The sequence below is a fragment of the Aotus nancymaae genome, unplaced genomic scaffold (assembly GCF_030222135.1).
Source record: "Aotus nancymaae isolate 86718 unplaced genomic scaffold, 86718_ANA_hifiasm-v0.15.2.pri h1tg000012l, whole genome shotgun sequence".
NCBI classification, from domain to species: Eukaryota; Metazoa; Chordata; class Mammalia; order Primates; family Aotidae; genus Aotus; species Aotus nancymaae.
In genome coordinates, this window is record NW_026988423.1 from 49,308,774 (window position 1) to 49,327,597 (window position 18,824).

General features: G+C 47.0%; 2 protein-coding genes across 2 annotated transcripts in view; both read right to left on the bottom strand.

Moving 5' to 3' along the window:
• ORAI2 (ORAI calcium release-activated calcium modulator 2) overlaps positions 1-3,919 on the bottom strand; it is a 42,289-nt gene extending 38,370 nt beyond the window's left edge. The window contains exon 1 of the mRNA XM_064375698.1: positions 3,852-3,919. The gene's annotated coding sequence lies outside the window, so the exon portion shown is untranslated. The remainder of the gene's footprint in view (positions 1-3,851) is intronic.
• Positions 1-17,110, bottom strand: part of PRKRIP1 (PRKR interacting protein 1) — a 31,390-nt gene extending 14,280 nt beyond the window's left edge. The window contains exons 1-5 of the mRNA XM_012449000.2: positions 16,936-17,110; positions 15,866-15,944; positions 13,545-13,645; positions 6,147-6,232; positions 3,852-3,919 (exon numbers count right to left, since the gene is read on the bottom strand). Of these exons, the coding sequence (XP_012304423.1) occupies positions 3,852-3,919; positions 6,147-6,232; positions 13,545-13,645; positions 15,866-15,944; positions 16,936-17,061 (460 nt within the window). The 5' untranslated portion in view covers positions 17,062-17,110. The remainder of the gene's footprint in view (positions 1-3,851; positions 3,920-6,146; positions 6,233-13,544; positions 13,646-15,865; positions 15,945-16,935) is intronic.
• Between the last annotated feature and the right edge of the window lie 1,714 nt (positions 17,111-18,824).

An 18,824-nucleotide genomic window follows, 5' to 3' on the forward strand; every position in this document is an offset into this window, starting at 1 on the left:
CTTGAACCCAGGAGGCAGAGGTTGCAGTGAGCCAAGATTGCGACACTGCACTCCAGCCTGGGCAACAGAATGAGACTGTCTCAAAAAAACAAAAACAAAAACAAAAACAAAAAACCACAACATGACCCAAACATTTGACATACAAGAAACACACTTCAAATGTAGTGGTATTTGAAAAAGGGATCAATGGCAGAGTAAGGACCTCCAAAAATCTGCTCCTCCATAAAGGTAACAGAACACTGGCAAAAATCCTAAAAATCAACTTTTTCAGAACTCTGGAAATGCACCTCGGACTATTCAAATGCCTGAACCTCACTAACAGCGTGAACTCTGTGGGCTTTAATTTCCTGTCTCCCTGTCCCCAGATCTGAGGAGGCCTTGAAAGACAAGAGCCCTCCCACCCCCGCCACAGTGGCTGTAAAAAACGGGAGTAGGATGATTGGGCTGGGAGCTGTTGGAAGTTCCATCCCTAGAGCACTGGCCCTGGTTGACCTGTCTAGTGGCTCCCTGGAAACGTCTACCTGCAAGGCTTGTCTTTAGCTGATCTGACTGCATTGAGTTGAGCTCACTCAGCGTCAACAGCTCTTTCCCCCTGGGTGTGTGTCAAAAACCATCAGTGACAACTGTTTAACATCCCATGAATCAAGACAGCAGTAACAACTGACGCAAACAAGGAATTGACCAAAAAGCTTAAAAGAAAAAGCTGGGACTCCAGAGGACCACCAGAGCAGTGCACATGTCCAAGAAAGACAGTCGAGGCCCTGACCTCTCACCTCTGCTGCCCTGAAGGCTCTGTGCAAGCAGGAAGTGAAGGCTACAACAAATGGCAGACTGCCTGCCAGGGGGTTGGGGCACATTCCAACACACATATAGAGCTCCTTGGCAAAGACATGGAGGTTCAAGACATTCAGAGAAATCTCTTATCTTCCACTGACCAACTAAGCTGACCAAGCAGACTTCAGAGTCCAAACACAACAAAGAATACAGGTTTTACAGAATTCATTAGAGAAGTCACTAAACAAATAGCAACAATGACAATGATAAGCAGCAAAACCAAGAGAGGGTCAAATTACTCAGCAAAGGAGGCCATTTTTTTTTTGAGACAGAATCTTGCTCTGTTGCCCATTCTGGAGTGCAGTGGCACAATAATGGCTCACTGCAGCCTTGACCTCCTGGGCTCAGATGATTCTCCTGGCTCAGCCTCCAGAGTAGCTAAGACAACAGGCATGTACCATACCTGGTTAATTCTTAAATTTTTTTGTAGAGACAGGGTCTCACTATGTTGCCCAGACTAGTCTTGAACTCCTGGGTTCAAACAATCCTCCTGTTCCAGCTTCCCAAAAAGCTGAGACCACCGGTGTGCACCATCATGCCTGGCTGATTTTTCATTGTCTGTAGAGATGGGGTCTTGCTATGCTGCCCAGGCTGGTCTTGAACTCCTGGCCTCAAGTGATCCTCCTGCCTTGGCCTACCAAGTGTTGGGATTATAGGTGTGAGCAACTGCGCCTGACCTCTATTTCCAAATGTAACAGGTCCAAGTTACATTACCCCCTCAACAGACTGCGAGAACAGCTTTTATGCCCAGTCCTCCTACCTGGGCCAAGTACCTCCATGACCTACTGCTGCAGCAGAAGGGAAAGTGATGAAGTACTTTCTTTGAGGACTGAAGTCCTATCAGTCACATTTTACCAGTTAAAATAATTTCCTCCAGGAAAGGGCGAGAAACAACCTAAAACTATATCCGATGTGTCACACAGTACAACTCATAAGGAGGTGGTTCCTAGAAGTGGCCAATCATATTACACACACACACACACACATACACACACACACACACCCATTTCAGACAGAGTTTTGATCTTGATGCCCAGGCTGGAGTGCAATGGCATAATCTTGGCTCACTACAACCTCTGCCTAGCAGGCTCAAGTGATTCTCCTGCCTCAGCCTCCCGAGTAGCAGGGATCACAGGCATGCACCACCTTGCCTGCCTAATTTTGTATTTTTAGCAGAGACAGGGTTTCTCCATGTTGGTCAGGCTGGTCTTGAACCCCCAACCTCTGCTGATCCACCTGCCTTGGCCTCCCAAAGTGCTAGGATTACAGGCATGAGCCACTGCGCCCGGCCTTTATTTTTGTTTTGTTTTAATTATTTTATTTTATTTATTTATTTTTGAGACAAGGTTTCACTCCTGTCACCCAGGCTGGAATGCAATGGTGCAATCTCAGTTCATTGCAACCTCCTCCTCCCGGGTTCAAGTGATTCTGCTGCCTCAGTCTCCTGAGTAGCTGACATTACAAGCACCTGCCACCACACCCAGCTAGTTTTTGTATTTGTAGTAGAGATAGGGTTTCATCATGTTGGCCAGGCTGGTCTCGAACTCCAGACCTCATGTAATCTGCCCGCCTTGGCCTCCCAAAGTGCTAGGATTACAGGCATGAGCCACCACACCTGGCCTATTTTTTTGAGATGGAGTTTTACTCTTGTTTCCTAGGCTGGAGTGCAGTGGCACGATCGTGGTGGCTCACTGCAACCTCAGCCTCCTGGGTTCAAACGATTCTCCTGCCTCAGCCTCCCAAGTAGCTAGGATTACAGGTATGGGCCAGCATCCCTGGATCAATCATATTTTAATATGTCAATGAAAGTCTGACTTCACCCTAAAACCAAAAACCACAATCGTGTACTCAGGAAGCAGGCCTGGTCAAGCAGGGAATAGCCACAGATTCAGTCATGTGGGGGACAGTGTCATTTTCTGGTCTCTGAGCATCTTTGTCCCTTTCCAGCTGGGGCCCCCATCCTTTATCCTCAGCCCATGGGTTCCCAGGGATGGGGGATGGCAACCCTAGTGTTGTGATGGGTTTAGAGGTAGCAGGATTGGCAGCATGGTGGGATGCTGACTGAACAGCCAAGCCCGCCCCCGATTCTTCCTTATTAACGGGACCTCAAATCTGGCTAGGGTGGCAACACTCTCAGCTCGCAGTGCCGGATCACGATAAGCTTGAGTCGGTTATAACAGTTCTGTTTTCTATTCCTCCAGCCTGATAGCAGCTAGGGATGGCAAAGTGACCTATTATTTAAGGTGACGTGTTCTGGGCACTTCTGGAGAAACTTTTGCTCTCCGATTTAAAAAGGGCAGACCACGCGAGTACCACCTCACTCCCCTTCTTCCTGCTTTGAACACAGGTACTGTGCCAGAAGCCATGGCAGCCACCTTGCACCCTCGGGGTAAAGGCCAAGGGACAGGCGGGGGTGCCAGCCCACACTGGCACAGTCACCTCAGGCTGCCACCTACCACCAGATTTCTCATCCTATAAAAAACCCAACTCCTCTTGGTTTAGGCACTTCGTTGGCTGCGTTTTGTTGCTTGTAGCCAAAAGCATCCTCACCTGACCTGGCAAATGACTCAGTCAGAGCCAGAGACACAAAAAGACTTCTGCTGGGAAAGCTCAGATGTCCTTTCAATCTTCCCTCCTGGACAAAATCGAGGCAGGATGTAGCCCCGAGAGCTGCTGCAGGCACCTCAAAAACCACAAGGGGGTGTGCGCTGCCTGAGGACAGGACACCAGGACAGAGGGGGAGATGGCAATAACCAATAATGCCCCTGATCTCTCTGACCAGCCATGCCCAAAAGGTCTGTCCTCGAACTACCTTGAGCCAGTATCTTTTTGCTTAAGCCAGTTTGGTTTTCTGATACTTGCAATTAAATGGGTCCTAGCTAATACGAATAAGCTGCTGTTTCTTCAGCAGCCAGCCAGCCCACCCAAACCCTCCATCCCGGTGTTTCCTGACAGTTCAGCCACTGTGACCAACACCAAGAAAGAAGCTATAGCCAGGAAAAGTGGGCACCACTCACCTTCTTTTTGTTTCTTCTGTTCAAGTTTCATCTTCTTTGCCAGTAATTTCTTCTCTTTTAACTTCTGGCTAAAAATATAAAACCATACACATTGATGCTTTCACTACGTTATGGTACTTCTTAGAAAATAAACACTTCCGGCTGGGCGCAGTGGCTCATGCCTACAATCCCAACACTTTGGGAGGCCAAGGTGGGTGGATCACCTGAGGTCAGGAGTTTAAGACCAGCCTCGTCAACATGGCGAAACCCCGTCTTTAAAAAAAAAATTAAAAAGAAAACACCTCTTATGGTATCTTTAAAACCTGTGGAGTAACACAAACATTACAATAACAAAATAAGAGAAACATTAGGTGAGTGCAAAGGTTAACTGCAGTTTTTGCATTGTTGGAATTTGCTGATTTATATTGGAATACATCATTAAATAAATGTGGCTATATTACACGTCATTTTAACTGGCACTTCTGGCTTTATGGGTTTTTTTTTGCTAATGCCTCATTACTTGCTGTTTATTTTATGATTACTTTAGACTATGGAAATGATGTTAGACAAAAAGAAAATTCAAGTGATTTTCTTATTCAAATTCAAAATGGGCCGTAAAGCAGTGGCAACAACTTAACTGACAATGCATTTGGCCCAGGAACTGCTAACTAATGTACAGTGCAGTGGTGGGTCAGGAAGTTTTGCCAAGGAGACGAGAGCCTTGAAGATGAGGAGCGTAGAGGCTGGCCACTAGAAGTTGACAATGGCCAATTCAGAGCAATCATCAAAGTTGATCCTCTTACAGCCACAGGAGAAGCAGCCAAAGAACTCAATGTTGACCATTCTATGTTTGTTCAGCATTTGAAGCAAATTGAAAAGATGAAAAAGCTCGAAACCAGGTGCCTCATGAGCTGAGCGAAAATCAAAAATATCGTCATTTTGAAGTGTCATCTTCTCTTACTCTACGCAACAACAATGAACCATTTCTCGATCGGATTGCGATGTGCGATGAAAAATGGATTTTACGTGACAACTGGTGACAACCAGCTTGGTGGTTGGACCAAGAAGCAGCTCCAAGGCACTTCCCAAAGCCAAACTTGCACCAGAAGAAGGTCATGGTCACTATTTGGTCAGCGGCTGGCCTGATCCACTATAGCTTTCTGAATCCCAGGGGAACACTGGAGAAGTCTGCTCAGCAGATCGATGAGTTGCACCAAACACTCCAACGCCTGCAGCTAGCAACAGAAGGGGCCCAATTCTTCTCCATGCCAACACCCGACTGCACAGTGCACAACCCATGCTTCAAAGGTTGAGCAAACTGGGCTACGAGTTTTGCCTGATCCGCCGTTCACCTGACTCCCTGCCAACCGACTACCACTTCTTCAAGCACCTCGACCACTTTTTGCAGGGAAAGCACTTCCACAGCCAGAAGGACTCAGAAAACGCTTTCTGAGAGTTCATCAAATCCCGAAGCATGGATTTTTACATTATAGGAATAAACCAACTTTTGTCTCGCTGGCAAAAATATGTTGATTGTAATGGTTCCTATTTTGATTAACAAAGATGTGTCTGAGTCTAGTTAAAATGATTTAAAATTCATGGTTCAAAACTACAGTTACTTTTGCACCAATCGAATACTTCTGCACGACTCTGCCAGTATATCCTTCTTCTCAGCTGCTTCTATTAGGATTCAAGAGCAAATCCCAGGGAGCCCTGAGGCAAAGCAACCTCAGAAATAAAGAGGATGCTTTTTTTAGGCCAGGCGTGGTGGCTCATGCCTGTAATCCCAGCACTTTGGGAGGCCGAGGCAGGTGGATCACCTGAGGTTGGGAGTTTTGAGACCAGCCTGGGAAACATAGTGAAATCCTGTCTATACCAAAAATAAAAAAATTAGCCAGGCATGGTGGCGGGCACCTGTAATCCCAGCTACTCGGGAGGCTGAGGCAGGAGAATCGCTTGAACCCAGGAGGCGGAGGTTGCAGTGAGCTGAGATCATGGCACTGCACTGCAGCCTGGGGGACACAGTGAGACTTTGTTTCAAAAAAAACAAACAAAAAAAAAGCAGACATGAAGGAGACACAGAAATCAAAGCGATCACTAAAGTCCTGACTTGCAAGCTCTGGACAATCTGTAACGAGCCGGAGGGTCCTAAGGAACTTGCTCTCTGTTCAGGTTGTAGAAGGCACTGCTCTACACTCATGACCCCTACCAGTCATGCAGGGGAACTACTACTGAGTGCAAGGACTCAGCTCACCCAGCCCAGTTCCCACCCACCCTGGCCCTTAAGTGTCACCACAGTTAGGCCATGCCTCTTACCGCTTCTTCCGGCGCTTTGCAGTCTGCTCCTCTGCAGCAATTTTATTCTTTTCCAGTCTCTTCTGAAACTCTGCATCCAATTTTTGCTGCAATAAAACCCACATCATTTAGACATGCTAGGACTGGGTAGACTGTGGGAGGTTTTTGCTCAGGCTGAGTAGGAGAGTTCTAGCAGTCATGCCACTGGGGGTGCTAGAGGCACTACCCCAGTCTCCAGGTCCATTTTAACTTTAAAAGGCTACCCCAGAGGCAGGGCAGGTAATCGATACATAGCTCTCTGATGGCGAAGTAACACTTTCAGTTGATTGAGATACCCCTCATGCACACATGATCTAGGAGACAGTATGGGAGGGAGTGCAGGGGACACCTTACGGGCAGGGGCAACACCGTCTGCTTAGCCGGAGCCTCAGACATGGCCCAGAGCTCATCAGAAGGAATGGCCAGAGGGTCAGAACCATGGAATTTTCAAGCTCTAACCTCATAGTTACCAAATGGCTGAGGGTTTTTTTTGGTTTTGTTTTGTTTTGTTTTGTTTTTTGGTGATACAAGGTCTCATTCTGTCACCTAGGCTGGAGTGTAATGGCACAATAATAGCTCGCTACAACCTTGAACTCCTGGGCTCAATAGATCCTCCTGTCTCCGTCTCCTGAGTACTTGGGACTATGGGTGCATGCCATTACATCTGGCTAATTTTTATGTTTATTTTGTAGAGACAGGTCTGGCTATGTTGCCCAGGCTGGTTTTAAACTCCTGGCCTCAAAGGATCCTTCCACCTTAGCCTCCAAAGTGCTGATATTACAGGCCACTGTGCCCAGCCACCAAATGACAGATTCTAAAGCAGTGTGACACATGCCATCTGCTGCCATCGCCTGCTGCTAAACACACACCTGCACCCACACGTATATTCCTATCAACTGCATTACTTCTTCTCAGCAGTTCTGTTTCCAAGCCTCAGTTTCCTCATATATAAAATGGGGAAAATGATAATTCCTGTCTCCCAGAGCTGTTAGGAAGAATAATGAAATAAGGGTTGGGCATGGTGGCTCATGCTTGTAATCCCAGTACTTTGGGAGGCCGATACTCGGGAGGCTGAGGGAGGAGAATCGCTTCAACGCAGAAGGAAGAGGTTGTAGCGAGAGGAAATCACACCACCGCACTCCAGTCTGGCGACCAAGGAAGACCATGTCTCAAAAAAGAAAAAAAACAGATAATGAAATAAGACAACCCATAGAAAAGCACCTGTAAACTACCAAGACATCAAATGATTCAAAGCGTCATCTCTCATTTCTTCTGGTCACAGCCATAAAGGTCAATGGAGCAAAAAAGGAGCCAGCAAAGGAGGAAGAGGTACCTTCAACATCTCTGCTGGTCTGCACCGCCACGGTTGCATGCATCTGCTTAGAGCGGCACAGAAACCAAACAAAACAAGCCCCTCTCTGAGGGCAGAAAATATTCCTTCAGGAAGGAAATCGACTTTAATTAATCAACCTTCTGAACAACCAGAAAGCAAATGACTTAAATCTAAAAGAACTTGGTTTGCTTAGACGCTGAGCTGTGAAGGCTGGGTGCCATCGCTTAGGCCTGTAATCCAGCACACTGGGAGGCTGAGGCGGGTGGATCACCTGAGGCCCGGAGTTAAAGACTAGCCTGGGCAACATGGTGAAACCCCATCTCTACTAAAAATACAAAAATTGGCCAGGCGTGGTGGCAGGCGCCTGTAATCCTAACTGCTTGGGAGGTTGAGGCATGAGAATTGCTTTAACCTAGGAGGCAGAGGCTACAGTGAGCCAAGATCAAACTCCAGCTGAGGTGAGAGAGCAAGACTTTGCTGGAATTAAAAAAAAAAAAAAAAAAAAAAAGAAGCTGAGTTGTGAAAGTCTTACTCTGTACTGCTGAAGAAGCCGAATTTCCCAGCAAGTGAACTAAACGGAGCCCCAGCTGGCTGCCGCACCTGGTAGAGGCAATGTCTCAAGCAGGGGTGAGTGGAACTGGGCTCTGATGGAGATGATGTGTCAGTTACTAAAAAATGAGGACTCTTCTCCCTTTTTTTTTAATCTGAGACTGTCTTTTGCCATCCAAAATAAAGGTCTTTGCATTTCCATGAAGGCCAAGGTTTCTGAAACATTTTTCTGTATTTTCTCTGACTCTATAATCAGTATGTAAAACTTCAGACTAACTTACAGTGTCTGAGACAGCAACCTGGTCTACTGTCCTCCCTTCTAAAATAGTTTATAAAAATAAAAGTGTTTCTGATACCAGTTTCCTTTTTTTTTTTTAAGACAGGGTCTTGTTCACTCAGGCGAGAGTCCAGTGACATGATCACAGCTCACTGCAGCCTTGACCGTCCAGGCTCAAGCAATCCTCCCGCCTCAGCCTCTCGAGTAGACTACAGGTGGGTGCCACCACACCTGGCTAATCTTTGTACTCTTTGTAGAGATGGGGTCTTGCCATGTTTCCTGGGCTCAAGTGATCCTTCCACCTTGGCCTCCCAAAGTGTGGGATTACAGGCATGAGCCACCGCACCCAGCTTGATGGTTTCCACACCAGAGCATTATTCTTGACAGGCAAACCCACTGCAGTAACCTGGTACAGTTTTGTGACAAACTGTCTAATACTTCTCACTAGGATTGAGACTGTTAACAGAAGAAGGCAGGAACAAGAAGAAACACCAATACCCAGGGGCCAGAAAAAACTGCAGGAAAAGCAAGTATCAGATGACAGCCAGCACACCAATGACCATCCTGTGCCCAAAGCAGGATTTTTCCTTTTTCTTTTTGAGATGGCATCTCATTTCGTCACCCAGGCTAGAGTGCAGTGGCACTATCTCAGCTCACTGCAACCTCCACCTCTCGAGTTCAAACGGTTCTCCTGACTCAGCCTCCCGAGTAGGTGGGATTACAGGTGTGCGCCACCACGCCTAGTTAGTGTTTGTATTTTTAGTAGAGATGGGGTTTCACCATGTTGGCCATGCTGGTCTTGAACTCCTGACCTCAAGTGATCCACCGCCTTGGCTTCCCAAAGTGCTGGGATTACAGGTGTGAGCCACCACACTGGCCCCCAAAAGCAGATTTTTTTTCTAACTCAATTTTGGCCATTCCAATAAATTCTTACATATTTTCTTCTGTATCCTGACTGTCTCTTTGGTTTAAATTTTCCCTAATGTTTTATTTTGAAAATTTCAAACAGAAAAGTTTAAAGAATTATATAGCACATATACCCATTACCCTTGACTCAACAATTCCTGTTCTGCTAGATTTTCTTAATCACATACCTATTGATCTACCCACAGCTCTACTGGTATGTCTTCCCAGCAGTCCTCTATCTCCAAGCCTCAATTTCCTTATCTACAAAATGGGGAAAATTATAATTCCTCCCTCCCAGAGCTCTATTCATCTACCAATTCATCTTTTTTTTTTTTTTTTTTTTTTTGGTGCATTTCAAAGTAAGCTATAGATATCAAGACGTTCCATTCTTGAGCATTTAAGCATGCATATCATTAAACAGGGTTTCATATTTGTGCATGCTTTTCTTTTTCCTTTTAAAGTAACATCTGGCCGGGCACAGTGGCTCACACCTGTAATCTTGACACTCTGGGAGGCTAAGGCAGGTGGATCACTTGAGGAGGAGTTCAAGACCAGCCTGGCCAACATATTGAAACCCTGTCTCTACTAAAAACACAAAAAAATTAGCTGGGCATGGTGGTGGGCGCCTGTAATCCCAGCTACTCAGGAAGCTGAAACAGGAGAATCACTTGAACCTGGGAGGCGGAGGTTGCAGTGAACTGAGATCATGCCATTGCACTCCAGCCTGGGCTACAAGAGTGAAACTGCATCTCAAAAAAAATAAATAAAGTAATATCTACACAGAACCAAATGCCGAGATCTTGAGTGTACAGTTCGATCACCCTAGAAAGTCCTCTCATCTGTCTTTTCCCAGTCAACCATGACCCCAACCAGACAGCCAGTTTTTTTCCTCACACAGATTAATTTTACCTGCTCTAAAACATCATATAAATGGAATCACACAATATGGTCTCTTTTGTGCTTCTTTCAAATAGCACGTTTTAAACAATCATCCCACTTGTTGTACAGATCAATTGTTTGTTCCTTTTTTATTGCTAAACATTACAATTTTTTTTTTAGAGACGGGGTTTCACCATGTTGGTCAGGCTGGTCTTGAATTCCCGACTTCAGGTGATCTGCCCGCCTCGGCCTCCCAAAGTGGTGGGATTACAGGCGTGAGCCACTGCGCCTGGCCATATTACAATATTTTATAATTATTGCTTGGTTTCATTTTTAAAAGCATTTTATTTCCTCTAGGTAGAAAATCTCTAGAGTCTAATTCATTTTACTACATTATTGGAAGGCAAAATGCTAATAAAGTGGCTTCCTCTCTGATAAAAAGAAGACGAACAAATATTATTTTAAAGCATTTGGGCTGGGCACAGTTACTCACACCTGTAATCCCAGCACTTTGGGAGGCTGAGGCAGGTGGATTACCTGAGGTCAGGAGTTCCAGACCAGCCTGACTGACATGGTACAACCCTCTCTCCACTAAAACTATAAAAATTAGCCAGGCCTGGTGGTGTGCGCCTGTAATCCCAGCTACTCAGGAGGCTGAGGCAGGAGAATGGCTTGAATCCAGGAGGTGGAGGTTGCAGTAAGCTGAGAGTGTATCACTGCACTCCAGCCTGGACAACAAGAGCGAAACTCCATCTCAAAAAAAAGCAACTGAACCTCTCTAACATGGACTAACATACTCTATGAAATAAAAGGCACCCTGGCCGGGCGTGGTGGCTCACGCCTGTAATCCTAGTACTTTGGGAGGCTGAGGTGGGCGGATCACGAGGTCAAGAGATCAAGACCATCCTGGTCAACATGGTGAAGCCCTGTCTCTACTAAAAATACAAAAATTAGCTGGGCGTGGTGGCAAGCGCCTGTAGTCCCAGCTACTCGGGAGACTGAGGCAGAAGAACTGCTTGAACCCAGGAGGCAGAGGTTGCAGTGAGCCAAGATTGCACCACTGCACTCCAGCCTGGCACCTGGAGACAGAAAAAGACTCTGTCTCAAAAAATAAAAATAAAAATAAGAAAGGCACCCTGGCCATACTGAGGAAGGGACTTTTTTTGGGGTGCATGTTATAAGATTAGTAACAGGGAACAATCCCTTACCCTCATTAGGAAAAGTCAGGTGTACATTTGGAAAATCAAAAGGAACCAGCCAAATAACATTTGATGTCTCACTCTGTTGACCAGGTTGGACTTGAAATCTTGGGGCCAAGTGACCCTCCCACCTCAGCCTCCTCTGTAGCAGGGATGAGAGGCACCTGTCTTCTGGGCATTTCTGGAGGCACTTTTGTTCTCCAATTAAAAAAGACAGACCAGGCTGGGCGTGGTGGCTCACGCCTCTCACGCCTGTAATCCAAGCACTTTGGAGCCCAAGGCGGGCAGATCACCTGAGGTCGGGAGTTCACAAGACCAGCCCAACCAAAATGGTGAAACCCCGTCTTAAAAAAAAAAAAAAAGAGGACAGACCAGCAAGGCACAGTGGTTCATGCCCGTAATCCCAGCACTCTGGGAGGCTGAGGTGGGCGGATCAGCTGAGGCTGGGAGTTCAAGACCAGCCTGACCAACACGTAGAAACCCCGTCTCTACTAAAAACACAAAATTAGCCGGGCACAGTGGCGAATGTCTGTAATCCCAGCTACTTAGGAGGCTGAGGCAGGAGAATCACTTGAACCAGCGAGGCAGAGGCTGCGGCGAGTTGAGATTGTGCCACTGCATTTCAGCCTGGGCAACAAGAACAAAACTCTGTCTCAAAAGAAAAAGTAAAAAAAGCCGGGCGCAGTGGCTCACGCCTGTAATCCCAGCACTCCGGGAGGCCGAGGCGGGTGGATCACGAGGTGAAGAGATTGAGACCATCCTGGTCAACATGGTGAAACCCTGTCTCTACTAAAAATACAAAAAATTAGCTGGGCATGGTGGCACGTGCCTGTAATCCCAGCTACTCAGGAGGCTGAGGCAGGAGAATTGCCTGAACCCAGGAGGTGGAGGTTGCGGTGAGCCGAGATCCCGCCATTGCACTCCAGCCTGGGTAACAAGAGCGAAACTCCGTCTCAAAAAAAAGAAAAGAAAAAGTAAAAAAAGACAGAAGAGACAAGTACCACCCAGGTGACACCTGGTACACCATCACACCCAGCTTTGATTTCTATTAATAGAAAGACAGGCAGGACAGGTGCAGTGGCTCACACCTCTAACCCCAGTGCTTTGAGAGGCCGAGGCAGGCAAATCACTTGAGGTCAGGAGTTTGAGACCAGCCTGGCCAACAAGGCAAAACCCCATCTCTACTAAAAATACAAAAATTTGCTGTGCATGGTGGCGCACACCTGTAATCCCAGCTCCTTGGGAGGCCAAGGCATGAGAATTGCTTGAGCCTGGGAGGTGGAGGTTGCAGTAAACCAAGCTGTGCCACTGCATTCCAGACTGGGTGACAGAGCAAGACCCTGTCTGAAGAAACAATGCCTCTCCCAAAATATGGTTTCTTAAGCAATTCTCAAATAACCTAAAATTATTACAGATTAATAATCTTACAATAGTCTATTATTTGACACCTGTCACAAAGAAATGCCAGCTCCAGAGTTAGGAAAATCAGATGCTCCAAGAGGCAGATACTATATGCACTTTTGCAGTAGGGAAAGCATGCTGCCGTTCACACCAAATGCGCAGCTAACTGCATCTAGGCATTCAGCTAAAAAGAGGGATAATGACAGAGAAGTAACAATTTAAATGGTGTGGGGATCCCACTTGCTATTCTATCACATGGCAAATGGCCTAGAGGGAAGAGAGGCCTTGGCTGTGCCCTTCCAGACACAAGGAAGACTCTCGCTCCCCATCCCTCTCCTAGCGTGGGCATCTCGCTGTTCTGATTCTGACCGAGGGATTACCTGGACTCTGCGTTCTGTGCTGCACACCCCACACTAGCTACAATCAACTGTATCTATTCTTCCTAAAATGCTTTTTTTTGTTTTTTTTTTTTTCTGAGATGAAGTTTCCCTCTTGTTGCCCAGGCTGGAGTGCAATGGTGTGATCTTGGTTCACTGCAACCTCCACCTCCCAGATTCAAGCGATTCTCCTGCCTCAGCCTCCCAAGTAGCTGGAATTACAGGTGCACACCACCACACCCCGATAATTTTGTATTTTTAGTATAGACGGGTTTTCTTCATGTTGGTCAGGATGGTCTCGAACTCCTGACCTCAAGAGATCTACCCCTCTTGGCCTTCCAAAGTGCTGGGATTACAAGCATGAGCCCTGAGCCTGGCTTCCCCAAATGCTTTTTTCTAAAGGCAGTACATGCACACTACCCAAACATGGCAGCTCAGCCAGCCTCCTGGCTCACTGACCTTCTCAGCCATGGCATCCATGTAGTCCTGTCGCTGGTATTCTCTTCGGCGCAGATGTCTGTACACGTGGAACTCTCCACTGCCGGCCCCAGCACTTGAACCTGTAGTCAGAACAGTCCAAAGTTCCAGATTAAATACCAATACAGCCACCCTCAATCAAAGGGGAATAAAGAATCAAAAAGTAGAAGTCGTGGAAGGGACCATGCCCTCCTTTCTTCCCACTGCATCCAGAACTGGCCCAGTACCTGGCATATTATGGATGTCATTATTTGTTATATGAATGTTGAATGTGAAGACACTAAAAATCCCACTCAAATATAGTATCAGGAGGAGCAGACTGTGGTTAAGTGACTTTCTCATCTCCTCCATGATTTCACATTTGACATGCCAGATTTCTAGTGAGCTGAAAAGATGTCCACAATACATTAAATGAAAAAAAGGGGTTTACAAAACAATATATTTAGAAAAACCATATTCTGTAAGTGTTTTTTCTTTTTTTTTTTTGAGATGGAGTTTCACTCTTGTTACCCAGGCTGGAGTGCAATGGCGCGATCTCGGCTCACCGCAATCTCTGCCTCCTGGGTTCAGGCAATTCTCCTGCCTCAGCCTCCTGAAGTGTTTTTTCTTAAGCTTTTTTTTTTTTTTTTGAGACAGGGTCTTGCTCTGTCACCGAAGCTGGAGTGCAGTGGCATGATTATAGCTCATTGCAGCCCTGGCCTCCTGGGCTCAAGCAATCCTCCTACTCAGTCTCCCAAGTAGCTGGGACCACAGGCGTGCACCACTATGTCTGGCTAATTTTTAAATTTTTAGTAAAGATGAAGTCTTGCTATGTTGCCCAGGCTGGTCTTGAACTCAAGCGGTTCTACTGCCTTGGTCTCCTAAAGTGCTAGGATTACAGGTATGAGCCACCATGCCCAACCTATGTTGCTTTTTAAAGACATAATGCTACTGAACATTAAACAAACTATAGTAGAATATAAACAAAACTTGTATACGCACTGGGAAACCAAAGAATTTGTAATGATTCCCTTTACTGCGACACTCGCTTTAACTAGGTGGCCTGGAACTAAATTTGCACTATCTCCATGGTATGACTATAGATATGTTACGATCCAACAAAATAATAAAACTATTTCTATTTACAAAAAACCACAATACATTATTAAGAATAATGCAGAAGATGGCCGAGCACGGTGGCTCACAGCTGTAATCCTAGCACTTTGGGAGTCCGAGGCAGGTGGATCACCTGAGGCCAGGAGTTCAAGACCAGCCTGGTCAACACAGTGAAACCCAGTCTCTATTAAAAATAAAAAAATTAGCCAGGCATGGTAGCATGAGCCTATAGTCCCAGCTACTCGGGAGGCTGGGACAGGAGAATGGCTTGTACCTGGGAGGTGGAGGTTGCAGTGAGCAGAGATAGTGTCACTGCACTCCAGCCTGGGTGACAGTGTGAGACTCTGTCTCAAAAAATAAAAATAAAAAAAAGGCCAGGCGCTGTGGCTCATGCCTGTAATCAATCCCAGCACTCTAGGAGGCCAAGGCAGGTGGATCACCTGAGATCGGGAGTTCGAGACCAGCCTGACCAACATGTTGAAACCTCATCTTTAAAAAACAACAACAAAAAAATGCAATAATGCAGGAGAAAATTCTCCAGTGCCAAACCATAAGCAACTATAACCCTTAAGCTAAATTTACTGATGTCAAATGAACAAATAAATAAAAGCAACTATATCCCCATCATTGTAAAAGCAAAACATTGAATAAGTGAACACTTCCCCTCCTCAGAGATTTAACAAATACTAACTACAGGGTTTTTATATCTACCTTAAAAAATTATGGTCGGGCGCTGTGGCTCACGCCTGTAATCCCAGAACTTTGGGAGGCCGAAATGGGTGGATCACCTGAGGTGAGGAGTTCGAGACCAGCCTGGCCAACATGGTGACACCCCATCTCTATTTAAAAAAAAAAAAAAATTAGGCCGGGCACGGTAGCTCACGCCTATAATCTCAGCACTTTGGGAGGCCGAGGCGGGTGGATCACAAGGTCAAGAGATCGAGACCATCCTGGTCAACATGGTGAAACCCTGTCTCTACTAAAAATACAAAAAATTAGCTGGGCACCATGGTGCGTGCCTGTAATCCCAGCTACTCAGGAGGCTGAGGCAGGAGAATTTCCTGAATCCAGGAGGCGGAGGTTGCGGTGAGCCGAGATCCCGCCATTGCACTCCAGCCTGGGTAACAAGAGCAAAACTCCGTCTCAAAAAATAATAATAAATTTAAAAAAATTGTATTTACACACACACATACACACAAAGTCATTACCCATTACATCTCGGACAAATTCTGGGGGAGGTCGAGGTGCCCATTCACTCATCTTCTCTGGAATTGGAACTGCTTTGTCCTGCAACATTTAAACACGAAAGCATTTCTAAATATAAACCTGCTGACAAAATTACATCTCTCTCTCTCTCTCTCTCTCTTTTTTAGAGATGGGCTCTTGGTCTGTCCCTCAGGCTGGAGCGCAGTGATGCAATCATAGCTTACTGCAGCCTTGAACTCCTGGGCTCAAGTGATCCTCCTGCTTCAGTCTCCAGGGTAGCTAGGACTAGAGGTGAATGCCACCACGCCAGGCCATTTTTTAGTTTTTGTACAGACAGGGATCCACTATGTTGCCCAGGCTGGTCTTGAACTCCTTCCTGGAGCAGAACTGAGAAACCTAAGCCATAGTTTCCAGCTAGAAACCGCCAACGTTAACACTACTAGGGGAGAAGAGTCGAGCCTTTCTAGTTAAAGATATAAAGGACGGCTGGACGCGGTGGCTCACGCCTGTAATCCCAGCACTTTGGGAGGCCGAGGCGGGCAGATCACCTTAAGTCAGGAGTTCAAGACCAGCCTGACCAACGTGGTGAAACCCCGTCTCTATTTAAAAAAAAAAAAAAAAGATATAATGGACGTTCTCGTTCAATTGTTTTTATGATCCATGAGACCGAGACCCGGAGGGGGTGTGGGCGGGAGAGGAGTGACTCGCTCCAAACGTCTCGGCCACTGTCTCTCTAACGATCAGTGTTGTTTAGAATATACCCTTTGCTAACGCACAAATTCTACGTTTTCAGTGTAACGCTTTTTGTTCACAGAAAGTTAAACTAGAAGGGGTCTTAGAGCACGGGAAGCCGCTCCACCGTGCCTTCATTCAAGCTGGGCTCTCACACTAGGACAGACGGGAAGTTCACTATCTCTAGGACAGCCTCCTCCCGCCAAAGACTGCTCTGGGATGGTCAGATACTGAGTTTCCGAATTTGGAGGCGGGGAAGATGGACCCGCGGGAAACCAGAGGCGCCACAGAGGAAGGGGATGGGCCTCGGACGGGCCGCGGAGCCCGGGCCTCGTCTCACCGGGTTCTTCATGAGCCGCTCCAGCTTGAGCTTCTGCTCTTCCGCCGCATTCTTGGGGATGACGAGCGTCTGCGGCTCTTTCTTGGGCCTCGGCGGTCGTACCGAGGAGGCGGCTGAGCTCGCCATGACACCCGTCCTATTTTCCTAGCGAGCCGCGGCGGCGGCGCGCAAGTATGACGACAGAGCCGCGCGCCGGCGACGCATGCGCAGTCTCCACAGAGAGAGGACGGAGGCGGGGTTGCAAGCCGGAAGCAGCCTGCTGAATATTCATGAGCCCGAGGCTGGCGTGGGTTTTTGTGATCAAAGCTGCGGGTTTTCATTTCCAGTTCCTGAACAACAAATGAGTGCAGCTAGACGCTCACGTCCCTGGAGGGGAGGTGGCCCTCAGTGCCTGAGTAGCCTGGCCCCAGCCGGCCTTTCCAGTCCCCACGGGCGTCTTTGTGCTACCGCGCAGTCCTGCTGATGCTCTCGGCACTTCCTCCTCTTTGGCTCTCCTCGCCTCCGGGCTTTGTCCTGGCCCTTCCTTGGGTCTGGTCCCCCCTCCTCCATTTCTGACAATCTCCTGTTTACATAAGACAGCGCAAACATGTCACTGAGCTCCCTGAAGACTGAGCCTGCCTCCTTTGTCCTCCTCCAATTACTCTATACCTGGCCCCCTGCAAATACACCTCTGCCAACGAATGAGCCTTCGTAGTGAGACAAAGTAGCAAACCTAAGGAACCATATCTGCTCATTCTGCTTGCGAGCAGGATTTCACAAAGGCCCTGACTCAGTGACTGAGCACAGTCCTTTCCGATAACGCCCTGAACAATAAGCAGGAGAGAGAGAGAACACAGGTTCCTACCTCTCTTGCCTGAATCACTGCATTTTTAGAAAACACAAGCTCAGGCCGGGCGTAGCGGCTCACGCCTGTAATCCCAGCACTTTGGGAGGCCGAGACGGGCGGATCATGAGGTGTCAGGAGTTTGAGACCAGCCTGACCAACACGGTGAAACCTCATCTCCATTAAAAATACAAAATTTAGCAGGGCGTGGTGGCTCACGCTTGTAATCCCAGCACTTTGGGAGGCTGAGGTGGGTGGATCACCTGAGGTCAGGAGTTCGAGACCAGCCTGGCAAAAATGGTGAAACCTCATCTCTAAATAAATACAAATACAAAAATTAGCCGGTGGTGGTGATGTGTGCCTGTAATCCCAGATACTGGGGGGCCAGAGGCAGGAGAATCCCTTGAACCTGAGTGGTGGAGGCTGCAGTGAGACCAGATTGCGACACTGCACTCCAGCCTGGGCGACAGAACGAGACTGTCTCAAAAAAATAAAATAAAATGAAAAGACAAGCTCAATAATGACCTTGCCTCTTCCTGTACATGATCTCTGACAGGATTAATGATTATGCTTCTATAATTTTTTTTTTTTTTAAGAGACAGGGTCTCACTTGGTTGCCCAGGCTGGAGTGTAGGGACGTGATCATAGCTCACAGCAGTATTGAACTCTCGGATTCAGGCAATCCTCCCACCTCAGCCTCCTGAGTAGCTGAGACTACAGGTACATGCCACCACACCCAGTTAATTTTTTTATTTTTAGTTTTTGTAGAGACAAGGTGGTGTTGTGGTGCTCAGGCTGGTCTTGAACTCCTGGGCTCAAGCGATCCTCCCGCCTGGGCCTCCCAAAGTGCTGACGGAGATTATAGGCGTGGGTCACCATACCCAGTCAAGTCCTCTATAATCTATAACTAGATGTACCCTCACACCCAAGCCTTGATGAAATTTTGCTCTATTGTAACTTGTGAGCACATTTGATAATAACTTTTTTTTTTTTTTGAGACAGAGTCTCACTCTGTCCCCCAGGATAGAGTGCAGTGGTTCAATCTCGGTTCACTTAGTCTCCACCT